Source organism: Lepisosteus platostomus, chromosome 12 (assembly GCF_059453375.1).
Source record: "Lepisosteus platostomus isolate fLepPlt1 chromosome 12, fLepPlt1.hap1, whole genome shotgun sequence".
NCBI classification, from domain to species: domain Eukaryota; kingdom Metazoa; phylum Chordata; class Actinopteri; order Semionotiformes; family Lepisosteidae; genus Lepisosteus; species Lepisosteus platostomus.
The window spans coordinates 25,099,018-25,116,205 of NC_142622.1; the positions used below are offsets into that span (position 1 = coordinate 25,099,018).

Consider the following 17,188-nt stretch of genomic DNA (forward strand, 5'->3'; position numbering starts at 1 on the left):
ACTGTACCTCTTTATAATATTGTAGTAAGTATTTAAATGTCCACCCTAATTATGGTTTTCAATGTTGTTCTTTATAATCATACATCAAATAAGCAAAACTAAAAACGTATTCCAAAAGTGAATCGTGTTCTGTATAGCAATATCAAGACTTCACAATAAAAATGACTAACATTCTATTCTTATACAGGTATGTGTATATTGTAGCATTAACATTTAAAATCTGTTTAAATGTATGACTTAGCCTATTAAACTCTCTACATTCCAAGGCAAGATCAGATCTATAGAAAATTGCTCCAAAGTCCTTAGGAAATGGGAAAAAATGTCGATCCAAGACTAGTTTTACTTTGATATAAAGGTCAAACTCAAGTGCTCTTGCTTTACCGATGTGAGAAACACTTTAGGAATATAAATATACTAAGAACTTCAATACAGGTGAAACCCAAAAATCCTGGTATTCAGTAAGTGGTGGACCACCCCTCCTTCCCTCAAAAATAAATAATTAATGGTCCAGTCTCCCCGCTTGCTGCATGTCCTCTCATGCATGACTGCCAGTGATGGTCTACTGGGTGTCATCTTTTATTGGCACGACACAAAGCATGTGCCAAGGGCTGCTGCTTCGATTCTCTGAAGAAACCCGGGCTCTGGATAAAAGCTTGCAAAATGCCTAGTACGAGTGCAGAAACTCAGCAATGTTAGGTTGGAACGAGGAAGTGGAGTGGAGAGGGGAGGGACCGAGGGCAGAGTTCCATAGTGCAGCCGCTGCGCTGAGAACAGCGGCACATGGAGTGGGGGAGAGTTGGAAGAGCTTCATATTGCAAACTCAAGGAATAGCAGGTATAGTAACATTCCTGATGCTTTTAAACTAATTGAGCGACTGGAAGTGGATTTAAACTAGAGCTAAGTAACTTTTTTTTTTCTGAAACAGCGACACTGCTGCCTCGTAAAGCTAAAGACTAAGAGGTCCCGAAAGTCAAAGCAGGTGCACAAACGGGACTTCTATCCATGTGAGATAAGACGTCTCACAGAGACCTCGAGCGACACGTTTCGTCTAATAGACTGAAGTGGTGTTTATTTTTTTCTTTAGTTTTATTTTCGATAAATACGTACACCATCGATAAATGTATGCATACAGCAATATTTTTAGCAAAGAAACATCGGTTATCTCTCCTTTTGGACTAAGGAATTCTTTCCTCATGTTCATTCCAAAGGGACTATTTGGAGGAGAAATACAATTTTTAATACTGTATCATAATCCATACGATCAATCCTATATTTAATAATCACGGTAAAATGAAATTATTATTTTAAAATGGTCAAATACCATAAAAAGCCGAAATTGGTTTTAATGTCTAATTGGTAATGGAAAGACACCTGTTGAAGCTTTGGGCTTCCAGCTTCTCTGTACAGGACGCTGTTTTCTTGTAAATGTCTATTTAGTAAAAACGATGCGAAAATTCTCAGAACATCAAACCGTCCAATGGAGACGTTTTCTGCGATGCTCTAAGTTTTGCAGCAAGTGAATGCTGTCTTGAAAGACATTTTTTAGAACTTTACAGAACAGGAAAAACAGATCGATGTGCCACACTCTCAGACAGATAAGGGGGTGGCTCAGAAAACATTCATATGAACATATAAAACATAAATACAAATATATACAGTTGGAAAACTCTGGGAGTTGGGTGACCTGAAAAAGGAACAACACAAAGTTAATTTGGGGAAGTATTTTTTTTCAAAACTGTTAACATTTTATTTAAGGACCCGAACTATATTTGATTACATTTCCTATTTCTTGTAATCAGTTAAACACCAGCTTAACCTCTAAATAATCACTTGAATATATGCATTATTGTATTCTCCCTTAAACATTGTAGAATTAAGTATTTACTTAAAGAAGTGGGATTTGTAGTTTGATAAACCTTTTAAGTTGAATTAACAGAAGGAGATGAGCAGAAATGGAGAATTGCATAAAATTTAATAGGTATAGCTTTAACTGACGGATACAATTGATGCTTTAGCGATAGTAGATTCCACATAGGCAGCACGTGTAGTTTACAGATTGGAAAAAGGTTGGAAAGTTTTAGTCGTGATCTAAAACTTGATGTCTTTTTTAGTACAGTTGGCTGCCACAAAATGCATGCAGAACAGTGTATTAAATTCCTGAATACAAACACTACCATACTACTACTACTACTACTACTACTACTACTACTACTACTACTACTAATAATAATAATAATAATAATAATAATAATAATAATAATTCTATAAACAACCATCTGGTTTCCATAAACTTAATCTAAAATTCCGCTTTATTTTGGCTGCGTTTTAATCATTAAGAACTTACGGCGGGGGCAATATGCTTGTGGACATTTTGAGTCAGTGTTCAATTGATAGGATTTGTGGGCAGTTTTCAGTAAACAGGTTTTCTTCACAGACTTTTTTCAGGGTTTAATAGATCCAATGTTTCTGAAGGGAACACCGACGCACTGTTTTAAGACTCCATTTGCCATTCCTCGCAATCTATCAAATCCTGCCCTTTTAATAAATGTAATATTTGTTGTGTCTTAATTATGTTTTTAGATAAGTTTTAACTGGATAATACAGTTAAGTGATAAAACATTAAAGACGATTTACAGTATATGTTTTGGCTGCAGATTATGGAATAAAATATCTTGCACAGTCAGTAAAAGTATTGTGACATTGTGCGTATTACTGTACATTTTAATAATAAACTCCTTAAAACACATTGGTATTTTCGGCTGTTTCTGTTAGGTATACAGACCTCTCAGGCCCTAAATGTTGTAAATCAATCTTGAGTACATGGCAATATCAAGAAATGTGTTGTGTTTGTGCCCTGAGAACAGTGTATCACATCCAGATATTTTTGCAACTTTACACACACACAGATACACACATATGCCTCTTAAACAATCAAATGGCTCAGGATACTTCTAAAGGATTTAATCTCTTATAGAAATGTTGAACATTTTTTTCTTTAGAATGTGTTATACACATCACAGTCTTGAGAAAATGTCTGAATGCATTGTCTGATGATTAGATGTCTGAAAGCATGATGCTACTGTGAGTGGTTTCACTTTATATTTTTTATTTCTGTTTTTTGAGCTTTGCTTTAAAATGAAGTCTACATCCCTGAAAGTCACTGAACAATACTGAACCATACCTTGTGTCTCATATAATGAGGTGCCCAATTTGTGCTATTACTTATCGTAGAGTATTTCTTCTGAAATCCTAAATACTAGTGTAGCAGTAAACGCCAAAATTAACTTTACCAAAGCATACAATTGCATGTCATTCTGCCTCATGTTTTAAAACCACCAAATATCAAAATATGTGTTGATCATTTTGAATACTATTTTATGTCCAGCAAAAATAAAGATACATTACTATAAGGAAAATAAGTTATCACAGTTAGAAAAGTGTAAAAACAACATTTGTTGTTTACAAATTACATTTTTAAACATTAAAACGAAACAGATTTTGTTATTTTCAATTTACAGATTACACATTATAATATATATACGCAGTATTACTTGTGTAATGCAAAATGTGAAGTGTAGATGTGTTTCTGTTATTTTAGTGATCTATTAAAATGTGTCTGTGCTAAAATACCCTTATAGAAATGTTTCCACTCAGCATCAGAGTTTGGTGAGGTGTGCCGGATGCCAATAGGCCCTCTAAAGGAAAACCCCTGTTTAAAAGCCTCACATTTCCACTACTCTTCAACCTATCCCTTAAGCATGTGTTCTGAAGCATGCTGGTGTAAAACCATTAAGAAAAATGAAGAAAAGTGATGTAAATCACTACCCACAATAAAATATACAGAAAGTCATACTTAAAGCTCCATTACATCTGCTTTAAGTACAGCTGTAAAACATTAATAGTCCTATAGTTAATATATCAACACTTTTCATATCTGAACAATAGATAGTTTCATATATGCATATACTGTACATGTTTTAATTCTGAAGTACTTTTATCAAGGGTGCATTGATTTTGAGTGTTGCATACATCTGTGCTCCACAATATGTCATTTAAAAAAATGTTTTGTCACCTTGTATGGACAGTCGATTTTACAATACAAAACAAGATCATCTGTTTCGACCGTTACTTTTTATTTATTTTTCAGTAAATTAATGACATAATGCTTTTTGTTCTGTTTAACTGGGACTACAGTATGTAAAGTCTGAAACCATAGTTACAAAGATCAGAAATGTGAAGTTGAAAAATTAGATAAAATTATTTACATCTTAAATACATTATCGCATTACTGATTCCAGCACTAGATGTCTTGAGAAAAGGGCTTGTAGTGTTTTTTAACGTTTATGTTTTAGGAAATTGAAATAAAGCAGTCAAGGAAGGCTAACAGTGAAATGTTTGTAGCATTATACTGTATTTTGCAGTTTTATAGATCTGATAATCTATACAATAAGTGTCGATTTGTATGTTTTGTGGATTTCTGTGGCTCCACGTTGTACAGGGAGAACACTTTGCTGCAAAGTCTATGTTTTTCTTTTGTTTTTCTGGTTTCTGTTAAACGGTAGAGCTGTTTACCCTCACTCCACCCTGCCTCTCTTCTCACCCCACTCCAGCTCCTTCGATCACAGCCCAGTAGGTGGGACAGGAGAAGTTGCTAGTTAACCCACAGCCCTCTTCCTGTCTCTTTCTGCTTTTTATACAGCTCTGAACCTTAGTTCAGTGTCTCTTTTCCTGCCTAACGGGAATTCCCCATGTTTCATTACCGTCCCATACTTTTCTTTAAAAACACCCCAAGTTTTAAACAATCCAAATGTATCCAAAATCCATAGCTTATAGCTACATTTATAATGGTATTATATAGGTGATATTAGATCTAGTGTTTTCTTATAAAAGGAACAGGGTAATAGTTAATAGTGTTAAGTGACATTTATTGTGAGAAAGGCTAAAAATCTAGAAATGTTAGAATCTGACTATTTTTTCAGGTGATGCAAAACTGGTCTATCCATCTGTTCAATGTTATTTGTCATTTATGATCTGGTGCAGCCCCTAAAAGGGAAGTAGTCCCTTTTGTACACCTCTTATAACAGTTAAGATCTATTGTACTTGACAATTAAGATAGATTTTAATTGACAAAAATATTGTTTGTCTCAATCAACAATTCCAAAATAATAAATAAGAGAGTGAGTCTTGTGCTGATCTCTTTGAACTGACAACCAGCTATCATCTTTTTCTTACTATCCAGCTAACATCCTCCATTTAAAAAGAAACAGATCTAATCGAAAACTGTCACATTTCTGTCCAAAGTACTGTATATTCAAAATGTTATCAGGGTGAAAAAGAAAGGTATATTTATCTGTGTGATGTGTTGAACATGGATTGCCAATGGAATCTGATGGTAAAGAGGTATGCATTCAAATGATTCAAATGTGAAGCTAAGACTTAAGAGACCTGAGGTGTGAGCCTTAACAAGCACACCTAACTTTTTCCATTCTGTTTAAGTTGAGATATGTAGTTAGTGCCCCCTCCTTTTCCCCTCCCTTTCATATGTGCCCATGCATCTTTCACTTCTTCTTCCCTCTGTAAATTAGGCTATAGAGGATGACACAGTCACATGGCTGTAGCTGTCAAGAAGCAGCATGAAACAAGTCTATATACAGATCTGAAAGTGTTAAACTTTATCAAAAGTCAAGATTTCACCTTGAGAATTAAGGTGAAATTGCATGGAAATAGGAAATGGAAATTATGGTTTTCTTCTTAGCAACCCCATCTCCCCTTTTTCATACCAGCTGAGCAGGTAAACTGGTCTGCTCTCCCTGACCTCATAATTCCATAATGAGACAGAAACAGAAAGCACACATATGTACACATACAGTACAAATACACAAAACTTTTTCCTCTATGTATAATGCTTCAGCACCGCTAACCTTCATCCTCCCTCATGGTTCCCTGGTGTTTGTGGTTTAACTTCTAAAGTTACCCTTCAGAACATTATGTGTTGCAACAGAAGGGGCAGCCGCTTCCCACTATTTGTTCCAAATCTGTGGAGCCATCTGTCAGCAAAACAGGAAGGCCTAGGTTCCCCTTCTCTCCTGGGCTTGTTTCGCTATTTTAGGGAGCTTCACTTCTCCCTGCGTGGCACGGGGAGCTGGGCAAGTTCTCTACCAGGGACTTCTTGAAGTGGCGGTCGAGGGCTTGGAGCTGCTGTTGTGCCCATCTGCCACACGCTTGAGGTGTATTTATTATTAATGGAGGCAGCACACACTGGTGACTGCTCAGATATGCAGTCCTGCTTGGCTGAATGAGATGTTCTTCAGTAAATTGCTTCTTCTGCTACTTCTTCATCTTCTTTTCCCTCTTCTTCTTGTGCTTCTTTATCTAGCCAATCTCTGTCTTTTTGCTTCCTTTTTTTCTTTCCGTTTGATTGCCAACTATAGTGAGTGTGTCACAGCACGGACTCCAAAGTTCATCGATGCATGTTCAGTAAATTAGAAATAACATGACTATGGATCAGCTGGGGAATGAATGCTGGTGTCTGCGGTGACCTGGGGCCATTTAATTTTCTGCTTAATTTTGCGGCAGTCAGTTTGCATTTTTGGATTATTACGCAGTAGGAAATTAACAATAAATAACAAATGTGGTCTGAAATCCATTCCCACCACCCTCCCTCTACCCTACTGTCAGCAACACGCCCTCCATCAGCCTTGTAATGAAATTTCTGTAATTCTTTTTAAAGCGTATTTTAAAGGATTGCAGTTTCTGCCAATCAGCTGACAGGGATGCTGCAGAGGTTAGGAAATGGTAAAGGAAAAGGGCATTGCACTTAATAAGCAGTGTTGTCTTTACATTATTGCATTGCACTCTTGATTTGATTAAAGCAGATACAATGTCTTTTCCCCTAGAATACCTGCAAAGAATGGAGACAGAGGAGGCTCAAGACATGTCCCATGTTTCAGGTGAGACCTTTTATACATCAAGTAGACACATCCACTGAGAGAGCTCTTCGTCTATTACTTAATGCCTTAGTCTGTCACTTGAGTATCAGGACCTTAAGAAGGCATTTGGTTAAGTTAATAACATATTCATTTACCTTTAGCAAATGCATGGAAAACCAACTGTTCCAGCAGCTACAGTATTCTTGCCTTATCAAAACATTGAATACAGTACATCTTTAAAATAAGGTCAGTCAAAAACATATTGTGTTTATTGAGTTAGTGTGGTTTGCCAGTCCAGTGTAACATGTTCTATCAGTTTGCAGAAACTTCGTTATTTGTAGAACGTTGTAGTATTGAAGTGAAGAATTGAAGTATTGCAGTATATGCAACCTGTCCATTGTCATGAACTGCATAACACAAAATGCATGTTATCTCCAATGAGCTTTTGAATGTTTTTGATTGTTTTTGTAATATTTACAAAATGCAATAGTGTATCTTGAGTCTTTTGTTTCATTTGCAGAAATTTATAAATGTATATGTACTGTATATTTATATAAATGTTGATAGATTTTACAAATAAAACTGATTTGTGATTAATTGTTTGTGTAATGGAAATGTTTGAATAAATTAAAATAGTTTTTTTATCACTTTTCATATGTACACTGTTCTGTCTTACATAAAGTGCAATTTGTGTCAAAGCAAGGCTAAAGGTATAAACAGAAGAAAGAAGTGGTGCTCACAAAGCAGAAGAAGAGACAAAAAGAGAAGACCACAAAAGTTACTCTGTATATCCTGCACTGTACAGCTGGATCAGACAGATTACTTTTAATAATTAATTAAAAGTATCACTTTTCTTGAAAGAATGTCTTTTTCAGAATAAGAAAGAAAAAGTTCACAATCAGCTTAAATCCAGGTTGCATAGTAAATTGTATGTAACTGGGGATAACAAGATCATTAACGACTCATTAATGATGAATAATTATAGTAGCCAACATAATGTGCCTCTTCACCATTGGGTTGAATATTTTAGTCCAAAGGGGAAGGTGCCACCTACTGGTCCACAAAAGCCTTTTCCAACAGCAACCCAGCCTTGCTTGCTTGGAAGATCTGACAAGAGCAGACTAGAAGGTGGTGATGGTGCTGTCACTGGCAGATACAGGGAACTCACTGAGGAACATACTGTATAGTAAAGCAGGTTCTCAGGATATTGTACATCATACCTAGGAGTTAACTTGTGATTACTAAATTTTAAATCTAAATAAATATACTTACCTAAAAGCAAAAAATATTCCTGAGACGCAAAGAAGAGTAAGTATAGAAGGACCGATCAATGTTTAGGTGACAAGAGGATTTGTTTTTACAAATTCCTCCTTTCATTTTCTTGTTCAAAATGATGGCATTGGCCCACTACTGTAAATAAAATGTACTGTAGTGTGCTAACTACAGTATATCAGTTGCTGCAGAGACTCATTCAATTAAGCATACAGGTCTGACATCCTGAATGTAGCATGCATTTTATCTTGGTAATGGTTATTGCTAAGGTCAAATGGATACAGATACTTTTATAGACTCTTTTATTCATCTGCCTATTTTACATGGTTATAGTAGGTTAGTAATTTAAGCAATATGTGCCAAATAAATTTTAAAATTATCATAGAAATTTATATTTTGAACATACAAATTCTCATTCTTTTAAGACAGTGTGAAAAAGTAATTCATAACAAATCCCTATAACAAGGACATTACAGTCCTACAGGGTTTGTAGATGACAGAAGATGAGGAAAGTCTGCTAAATTCATTCAGTAATGAATAACCAGTGATTTACTCATTGAGAGCATACAGTAAGTGGAATGAATAAAGAAGCCCAAAAGCTCTCCTGAAGTGAGGGCACAGCTGTAGGACACTGCAGATTCATTGTGGTGTGATACATACTGTATCAAAATCTTTTTAATGAATAACAAACCCAAAATATTAAAAACTCCAAATAAGTTTTTAATTATTTTATACAACTTTAAAATCTTGAGACTGGTTTTAAGAGACAGGTTTCAAATTTGCCTCAGCTAAAATACATTTTTTTTTACCAACTGAAAAATATATTTATAAGCTTATGACTTTTCATTATTCTATTTTTACCCTTTACATGAAGTTTTCAAATACTCATATTGTTTCTTTATTATGTTGACAAAACCTTAACAGATGTCTTAAGCAACATCTTGGATTTCAGCAAAAAACACTTTATGAATCTTACTGATAATCTTAAGGATAATTATCCTGACCTGATTATAGTCCTTGTGAATCTTGTTTTTAGAAACATGATAGAATGTATTAATTTGTTTAAAAATATATATTTGTATCATTCCAAAATTAGCCTTCGTCGTTTTGAGAGTAAAATGATATACTGTACGAACAACAAGACTGGATTTTGAATGGTACATTCTGTATTAACTCTGCCTTTATGTAGCTGTGAAAACCATAAAGTGCTGACGTATGTACAGTCAAATGCCATCCGGTGTATGAGAATCTACAACGAAGAGATGGTTATCTGTACTACAGACTGTCAGTTTTTTTTATTTTCCTGTCAAAGGGAGAGCTTTCTGACAATGTGAAGCACACTCTTCATTTAGCATTTTATAGCACTATTTTCAGTCGTTTTTTTGCCCACTGGGGAAGACTCTCAATTATTATGTCTAAACTTTGCTAATCCTTGAATGTGATATATGTTTTTTGCAAGTTATTACACATAAAATATTGAATATTTTAGCTATCTGTAAATTGTGATTGCTAAAAGTCAATTTAATTGAAATAACCTTCCTTGCATTGTAGTTAAAGTAATATATAGATGCTGACATTTATTATATGTAAAATATTGGCAAATTACTTTACAAACAACCAAACAGGTAATTTGGTACAGGATTAGCTTCACAATAACAGTGAATTAATAAAATATATTTGTTATATACTGTGTATATAAGGGCTCATTTCACTTGAGAGTACTAATATTATGATTATTCACATTCTTTAAAAGTTAAAACCATTATTCAGTGTTTGGTATGTTTATGATGCAGAATTCTAACTAAATGGGTAACAGTGGCTCGCACATTTTCTATAGGCAGGGAAAGTCCTCCTGCAAATGATACATCTGAAGAGACAGAAGAGCCCATGCCTGTCCCAGAAGACCTTTCAGCTACCTCTGGGCAGCAGCAGAACACCAAGAACGACAAAGTATTAGGTGAGTGTTTTTTGAGGTAGGCTAGGGAATCACATTTCACATCACATTCTACAGTACTCAGTGCACCCCTCTCAAACATTCCATTTGCACTAAGCTAGAGGTCAGAATTCCCATGAATCCATTGATTTATTCCTTTCACTAAACACAAACATCACCTAAACCACTTGTCAGTAAAGAGAGCAAAGTATTATTGAGCATCCTGAATATTCCTTTTAATTGTTGTCAAAGTTATCCACACTTGGAAGTCTATGCACAACTTTATGTGGCCTCAACAGACAGCTATTTACTACTGCGCTTTAAGCCCAATCAAGAGAACATGATTGTTTCTGCAATAAAAAAGAGTTATTTACTGTATGGTTTTCCTCCTGGCTGTCTGCCTTAGATTATTGCCCAAGTAGTGTGCATTAGGTTTCTGGTCTCCTAATGCACATTTTCCTTCAAATAAGGGCTGAGGATGAAAGATCTCCATTCTTGTCTCTATATTTTCTAAAAAACACATTGTAAAAGTGAGACCTCAGCCAGCAAAATAATAGTATTGCTGCAAGCTTCAAATGTAAAGTAACATTTCTGTGTTTAATGGGATTATGATAGTAAACCTTTTCTCAGAAGATAATTTACATTTTTAGTTAAATTAGGAGATATAAAAAGCAAGAATGAGGTTGTTCAAGAAGTTAAAAAAAACCTTAAATGTACTGTTTGGTGCTTTTATGGATCTGGTTTTTAAGCTGAAGTAATACATAAGTCATAAACTTTCAACCTTAAATGAACTGATTATAGCTAATGATTACAGCTGATGTAATATTTCCTACCATTTAATATCCGTTAATATCTAATACATTTCCTGAAATGTGAAGCTTCAGTATTGTTACATACAGACATAGAGGAACCTCTGAGAACCTATAGAAGAACACAGTGATGTTATGTAATCCATTCATTCTGTTAAGTCCAACAGCTTCAGAAAATGTGAAGTGTTGTTACAGTATGTACAGTATGTACAGTAGGAGCTCCAGGATAAAATTTTTGTGGATGTACTGTTTTAGCCAAAGTGTAAGAGCACAAAACATCATTAAAAATGATTTTTTTACTAACAAAGTTAATATCCCTTGGGTTGTACCTGAAACATGAGCTTGATTTTTCAAACTTGAAGTGACAATAATTTATTAGGTGCAGATATGTTTTCAGATATATGCAGAACCACGTACAGTACCAAGAAACAAGTTATTTTTCTAAAAAAAATTGCATATTTGAAGTAACAAATTGATGAGAAACTATATGCTAAACTAGTTATTTTGTAGCAACATATTCTTATCTATACTTTATATTATATTGTTTTCATTTACAGTATATTATTACTGTGATTTATTCTATTTCACGGCGTTTCGAGGTAGAAACAGTCTTTGTACTGTACGTAAGCCATACAACCCCTTAAGTTTATGAAATCTGTATGTAGACATTTATTTTAGACTTAAATTATTAAACATTGGTGCTATACCAGTAGCAGTAAATTGTATTTGAACTAATGGCAAGATAATATGTGTAAAAATGAACACAAACATATGCCACATATAATATAAGACCTACTACTTTTACTTGGAGATAATATCAGAAATACAAGAACTATTAAACAGTAGATACAAATGGCAGTAAAAAGAAATATAGAACGTGTGAAGTGTAGGAATAAAGAAGTGAATGTGGGAAAGAGAAGTAACGTTTCTTTCTAAAGAAAGGAAAAGAGTGAGATGTGTCAAAGGAAAGAGAGAGGCTCAGAAAGCTTTAGATTAAGTGATGGCCTTTTATTTCTATTAGGTTTTTCATATTTATAGGTTTAAAACCCTGTTCTTGGTATCTTTAAGAACAGTCTTTTGACCAATATGCACTGTTTGAAGCCATGGTTAGACAAGCTAAATTGGAACAAAAACATATAAATTATCAGCTTAAATGTGGATGAAACCTTGTATGACAGTTTTCTGTTTCAAGTGTTCACTTCAAAGTGCTTCACACAGTAGCTCAAATGTTTTATAACAATCAAGAAGGTTTAACAGTAAAAGAAAATGGGTTGTATACACACTCTAATACAAACTCTCATACATAACAAATACAAATTTAACTTAAATTTGAAAATTAAATTATTAACTTGTAGAATCAATATTGTTTCTATAATCAATTTTGTCTTTACTGCCTTTTGTGCTTTAATATTGCTTTTCCTGAATTTGCACATTGTTTTATCAGAAGAGAAGCTGCCTGTATTCATGCTCTTTAATTGGGACACACCAAATATTCTGGTCAACACAGTGACGTGAAGAACTGAGTGTTTCTGTGAAGGGAGGAAATGATGGTTAGCATAGCTGTTTGCAAAAGTATAACCAATGTTAAAAAATATACATCACAACCAGACGTGTTGCATTCTGGACCTGGGCTGGAGGTGAAACTTGATATAGCAGAATCCACAGAAATTATTCATATACAGTTTACATAGAAATTGATTATTGCATATAAAGATAATTTAATGTTTTAAAGTAACATTTGTGGCTAGCAAATGTGTCATATTAATGTTTAAGACTAGAAAACAATGTGTAAGAATTTTCTTATAGGAAACACACTGCAGTGGCCATGTCAATGTGAACCTCATCCTTTGTGGTCATTGTATATTGTGTCTCTATATGGAGAAACGATTTCTTGAGATACATTTCCATGTTTCCTTACTCACAGAAATAAGGAATTTATGAAATCTTGGAAAAGTAATTATTGTAATTCGGAGGAGATGTATGTTAGATTCAGATATTGTCTTCCTTGCTTGGGAAAAACTCAATTCTAGTTATAAAATTGTCAGAGACCATCTTATAGGATCATGTATATTAAAATTAATAAGTCAACTGTTTGTTAACATTGAGAATAACTCCTAGTTATTAACCTTACCCAGTACAATCCCATTTTACATTAGTACCTGAAATAACAGACTGTACTGTATATTAGCAGTTTTTCCTAGTGCTTTAAATTTTAATGAGAGTAGTGGAGGGAGAGAAATTATTTTCTTTACCATGTGTGTGCTGTCCAGTCATAGTGCAAGTCTGGATTCAATAAATCTACATGTAAAATGGCAAAAGACTGATTATGTTGTATACTGATTCAGATGCTGGCTTCAGATTTCATTTCCTGAATACAGGCATGTGAAGATGTATCATTATGAATCTGTAAGCTTAGAGATGCCACACATAAGAACATAAGACAAGTTGTATTTTTAAGCAAGATTAATTCATCTCCAAACTGCAGTGTTTCAAAAACCCTGACTGCTTAACAGCAGACATTAAAGTACATATATACTGTATGCTGTATAAACATACATAAGCAAAGCTGAGTATTATTCACAAAATAAGACATGCTTTTGTGAAAGGTGAGGTTTCCACACCTGTCTTCATGTTTACAGCACCATGGACAGCAACACTTTATAATGCAATTATTTAAATGACACTTCTTCAGACCTTTAAATATATTAAATTGTACAGAAATGTCCTCCTGCTTAGATAGAAAAAGTATTTGTTTCAAATCTCAAAACAGAATTTATTGAACAGAAAGAATTTGGTGAAAGAAAGCCATCATAATCTTCCTATCCTTTCTTTTTTTTGCTTGGTTAATTAAAAAATCAGTTATCATTTAAAATTTCAACTATGTGTGATAGAAATACTGTACATTGCCAAAGATAAAGTTCATAGATTTTCTATACCTGCAGGGTACAGTTACAGTAGGTCAGTGCCTAACCAGACAGCACATTGTAAAAAAGTGTTTTCATGTTTTTCAAATAATCAGCTATGTATCTGAGATACAACATCCACAAATTAGCTAACTATATACAAATGTGACTAATTTCTATTTTCCTAATGATGTTTTTTGAAAGTAAGGGTTGAATTACTATATTTCCATTGTAAGAGATGTTGGAAGCACTGAACTAATTTCTCCACCTGTGTAAACCAGTTTACACAGATTTATTGACCCCATATACAGGTACTGTATATATATATATTAAAGTGTCCATACAGTGTTTTTAAAGATATACACCTTTACCTTTAATGTAACATTTTGATGAATTGCACATAATATAATGTACTGTATATATTTTTTACAATTAACTTTTTTTAAGAACTACAAGAATCACATCAAGCACTGCTATGCATGAAGTAAGGTGGATGTCAGAATATTTACCAATTGAAATTTGCTTATTCATATCCTTATACCCTGCTTATTCAAGTATTCATACCCTCAGGCACAGCATAATAGAACTACAGTACCTTTGGTTCTTTGGCTGCAGTTACTGCTGTGAGTCTTTTTCAATGGGTCATTTAGCTTTGTATAGTAGTATAGTGTATAGTAGAAATACAATCATTTAGTTCATTTCATACCTGAAGAAATTACTCCAGTTATAAAGAAGTTTGTTGGGGATTATTTATAGAGTGCAATCTTTAAGTCATACATCATACATCTTCTAGAGAGAACTGGGCCACTCAAGGACGTTCACTTTCTTACCAGATGACTCCAGGGTGGTTTTGGGCATGTGTTCCAGGCAATTGTCCTCCTAAAATGTGAATATTCTACCCAGTTATAGATTCTTAGGTGATTACAGTTTTGTTCTGTCAGATTCACCTGTACTTTGCACCATTTATTTCTCCCTCAACCCTGCCAAACCTCTTACTATGCTGATGAGAGGCATGTCCAGTACATGATTCTGCCACCACCATGCTTGACAGTTGGAATGGTGGTAAATGTATGATGTGCTGTGTTGAGTTTGTGCTATACAGTACACAACATAAATGCAAAACAGCATTTTGCATTTGCACCAAAAAGAACATTTTTCTACATGTTTGCATATGTAGTATATGTTTTGTCAGAAACTGTTTTCAGAAAGAGCTTTTTTCTTGTCGCTTGCCATACAAATGCCTTTATGCAGGGACCAGGATATTGTCACTGTTTGAGCACTGACTCTTATCTCAGACACAGAACTATGGAAATCTCTAGTAGGGACCAAGTTGAAAGTCAATGTTTGAAATGCCTTCCCTGACCATTGTCTTGCTTTCCCGGATATTCACTCTGCAAGGACTGGCTGATTTAGCTAGTGTCTGGGTGGTATGACCCACATTCCATTTCTTAATTCTGATAACCAAATTTCAGAATTTTTGTAACCCACTCCTGATCTTTGTTTCTCTACCACCATATCGCTGACTTGTTTCAAAAGCTCCTTGGTTTTCATAGTTGGATTGTTGTATGACTATGTGAGTGGTAGCTTGAAATGAAATTTATTACTGAGGGAACGCATTTACATTTACTAATGCATTTACTTATTTCCTATGCATTTACTCTCAAGTCAAGTTAAACTTCTTTGACCATGACACTTGTTTTCAAGCTAATCTTTTGCACCAGAAGTCATATAAATTTGCCATAACAAATGGGTTGAATACTTATACTATATTAGTGATATTTTAAGTTTTCTATTAAAATCAAACTTATTTACACACTATCAGCAATTTTAGCTTTATCAGTTTAGAATAGTGTAGAATCTAAACATAATGACACATTTTAGAATGTGTCATTATTGCAAGGAGGCAACAATATGTGGAAGCTTCACAATGGGCTGCATACATTTGCAAGGCACTGTAGCTAATACAGTATGTATTTTGTTACATCTTACAAGTTTAATAAAATTACAATGTAAAGGAGGGGCTAAACAGATTTAACTGGTTGACACCCTTGTGTTAATCATGTACTGCATAACCAAATAAGTTATATGGACTGAATAGCCCTAACTCATTTGTTATCATTCTTACTTTCTTATGTTCTTAATGTCTTGGAAAAGTACAGTGTAGTAAGACCATGTCTAGTTTTCCATTGTGCAATGAAATTGCTTTCTGATGAATAATTACTATTGAAAATGCTTTTTAGGTGTGTAGTGAAGGGGAGTGTACTTTATTTGACACACTATACTGTATTTTTAAACTTAATGTATTTGTGAAATATTTGCAGCAGTGTTTTTTGTTGTATACTAGGTTCTGGAGTCCTCTGTACACAATCTTTATCTCCAGTGGTGTTGTAACATTGATGATGGCTAGCTCTTCTTAGGAAACCATTGCACATCCGATTGCAGTTTCCTCTTCAACTTAGTTTTTTTTTTCGGCGCAAAGATTGGCAAGAATTCTTATTCCCTGAATCCATCAGTCTTCATTTTCTACAAAACTCTCATCTCAGTCAAGTGTAGGTACAGCCTTTAGTGTTTTAGATCAAATACCTTTTAGGTGAAATGCCAGAGTTTTAGGTCAAATGCCTGTTGCATTTTGTGCAGGAGAGATTTTTGCTGGTGTCTTAAAAAGGATGCAGCATTGCTTAAAGACAGGACTCACATTTTCCCTCTGACTGTATCTCTTAGATAACGTTGCATTCCGTTAAATGAGTTACACCTGTGCTTAGTCATTTTCACACATTGGTTTTCAGGTTTGAGTATCTGACTGAAATTGGAGTTAGGACAAAAAATAGCTTATTGACAAGACTGAACAAGATAGAAGAGTTTCCAATTTAAATAATTGGATAATATGTTACTATATGAATAAAATATATAATAATATATTTATACCTCATATGAATTGAATGGGTCTAAAATAAGAATTAAAAGATATGTGTATGGCGTGACAGCAGTTTCCAGTTAGTCATACAGTAGTTATCATGTAATGATAGTCCTTATAAAGAACATATATTATGGCACACAAATTCATTTGGATTTTTAGCATATGCCAGGGAGTTTTATGTTTAAAATATTTGGGATTTGTATTTAAAAATTGAAACACTTCCTGTGACATTTTGTTAAATTCTTAGGAATCCCAATAACACAGGAAGTGACAACAAGAGCTCAATGCTATTAAAGAGAAGGCGGCAGTTTGTAATGACTTGGAAATGTTTTGACCTGGGGTGCAGACTGAAACTTCACAATTCTACATTTCTTCATAGGAAAAAGCGAGTGATCAAGCACTTATGCAGTGAAGCTGGGTGTGTT

At 34.2% G+C, this 17,188-nt stretch overlaps 1 protein-coding gene across 8 annotated transcripts in view; it reads left to right on the plus strand.

The window, feature by feature from the left end:
* The first annotated feature begins 584 nt into the window (after positions 1 to 584).
* The window catches only part of ikzf1 (IKAROS family zinc finger 1 (Ikaros)), a 41,504-nt gene continuing 24,900 nt past the window's right edge, over positions 585 to 17,188 (plus strand). For 7 of the 8 annotated variants that reach the window (XM_088601469.1, XM_088601468.1, XM_088601470.1 and 4 more), the window contains exons 1-3: positions 675 to 834; positions 6,897 to 6,950; positions 10,039 to 10,158. In XM_088601469.1, coding sequence (XP_088457595.1) covers positions 690 to 834; positions 6,897 to 6,950; positions 10,039 to 10,158 — 319 coding nt within the window. In that variant the 5' untranslated portion in view covers positions 675 to 689. Of the gene's footprint in view, positions 835 to 6,896; positions 6,951 to 10,038; positions 10,159 to 17,188 lie in introns of all 8 variants that reach the window. The other variant, XM_088601473.1, reaches the window with a different exon arrangement.